General features: G+C 55.1%; 1 protein-coding gene across 1 annotated transcript in view; it reads left to right on the top strand.

The window, feature by feature from the left end:
* Nucleotides 1-1019: 1019 nt before the first annotated feature.
* The window catches only part of LOC104913632 (class II histocompatibility antigen, B-L beta chain), a gene marked incomplete at its 3' end in the record, with an annotated part of 795 nt that continues 715 nt past the window's right edge, over nucleotides 1020-1099 (top strand). Inside the window, exon 1 of the mRNA XM_019621200.1 lies at nucleotides 1020-1050. Within this exon, the coding sequence (XP_019476745.1) occupies nucleotides 1020-1050 (31 nt within the window). The remainder of the gene's footprint in view (nucleotides 1051-1099) is intronic.

The following is a 1099-nucleotide window of genomic DNA, read 5'->3' as shown; positions in this document are numbered from 1 at the left end:
GCTCCCTCTCGCACTCTGCCGCCGTCCCTCCGCCCCACGGGAGTCCCCACGGCCCCCGTCCCACCCTGTGGTCCCCCCACGATCTCACCATGGCCATCCAGTGCTCGCCCCACGGTACGGCCACGGTCAGTCCGTGGTCACCCAATGGTCATCCGGTGGTCTCACCATAATGATGCCACAGTCACCACTTTGTCACCCCATTCTCACTCCATATTACTTCTGTTCCTTCCCGTTGTCCCCTCATGGTCACACCGTTTTCTGCCCGTGGTCTCTCAGTGTTTTCTTCATTGTTCCTCGTGGTCACTCAGTTTTCCTCTCTGCGATCCCTTCATGGTCACCCCATATCATCTACCCCAACTTCTGTGGGCATTTGTGATGGTCCCACACCACATCCTTATCACTAAATTGGAGATAAGTGTTCAAAGTGTCCTCATCCTTGGATAAGGAATTGGTTGGGTGGTCGCAGCCAGAGGGCTGTGGTCAATGGCTGCATGTCCCAGTGGGGGTGGTGACAAATTGTGTCCCCCAGGAGTCTGTCTGGGAGCGGTGCTCCTCAACAGCTGTATCATAGAGCACTGAAGACCTCTGAAGACCACCAATGACCACCAATGATTGCCAAAGACCACCGAAGATCACCAAAGACTTCTGAAGACTACCAATGACCACAGAAGACCACCAAAGACCACCGTAGGTCACCAAAGACCACTGAAGATCACTGAAGATCACAAAGACCCCCTAAAGACCCCCCATGCAAGCGCAGAAGGGTCAAATATGTACTGGAACCTCATCCTTACGTCATCCGTGGATCTGGGGTGGGTGGGAGTGGCTGCGTTTAGGTCAGCATATGGAGAAAGCAGGGATGTCCCACCCATGACCCCTCTCCAAAACTGTTTCTGAATGAGTTTCCCCCCTCCGACCCTTTTATTTTTAATGGGTTTCGGGGATTTATCATCAATATTTGAGAAGTGACGGAGGGGGCGTGGCCACAGCGGAGCCGAAAGCGAAAGCAGCGGAGAGCGATGGCTGCGGGGCTGCGGCTGCTGCTGGCGGGTGAGACCCGACCCCCCCTGAACCCCTTCATGTCCCACCCCTCAAATCC

This window comes from Meleagris gallopavo, chromosome 18, assembly GCF_000146605.3.
Source record: "Meleagris gallopavo isolate NT-WF06-2002-E0010 breed Aviagen turkey brand Nicholas breeding stock chromosome 18, Turkey_5.1, whole genome shotgun sequence".
NCBI lineage: Eukaryota > Metazoa > Chordata > Aves > Galliformes > Phasianidae > Meleagris > Meleagris gallopavo.
Note: the sequence above shows the minus strand (reverse complement) of the source record. Positions and strands in the feature narration are given on the sequence as shown.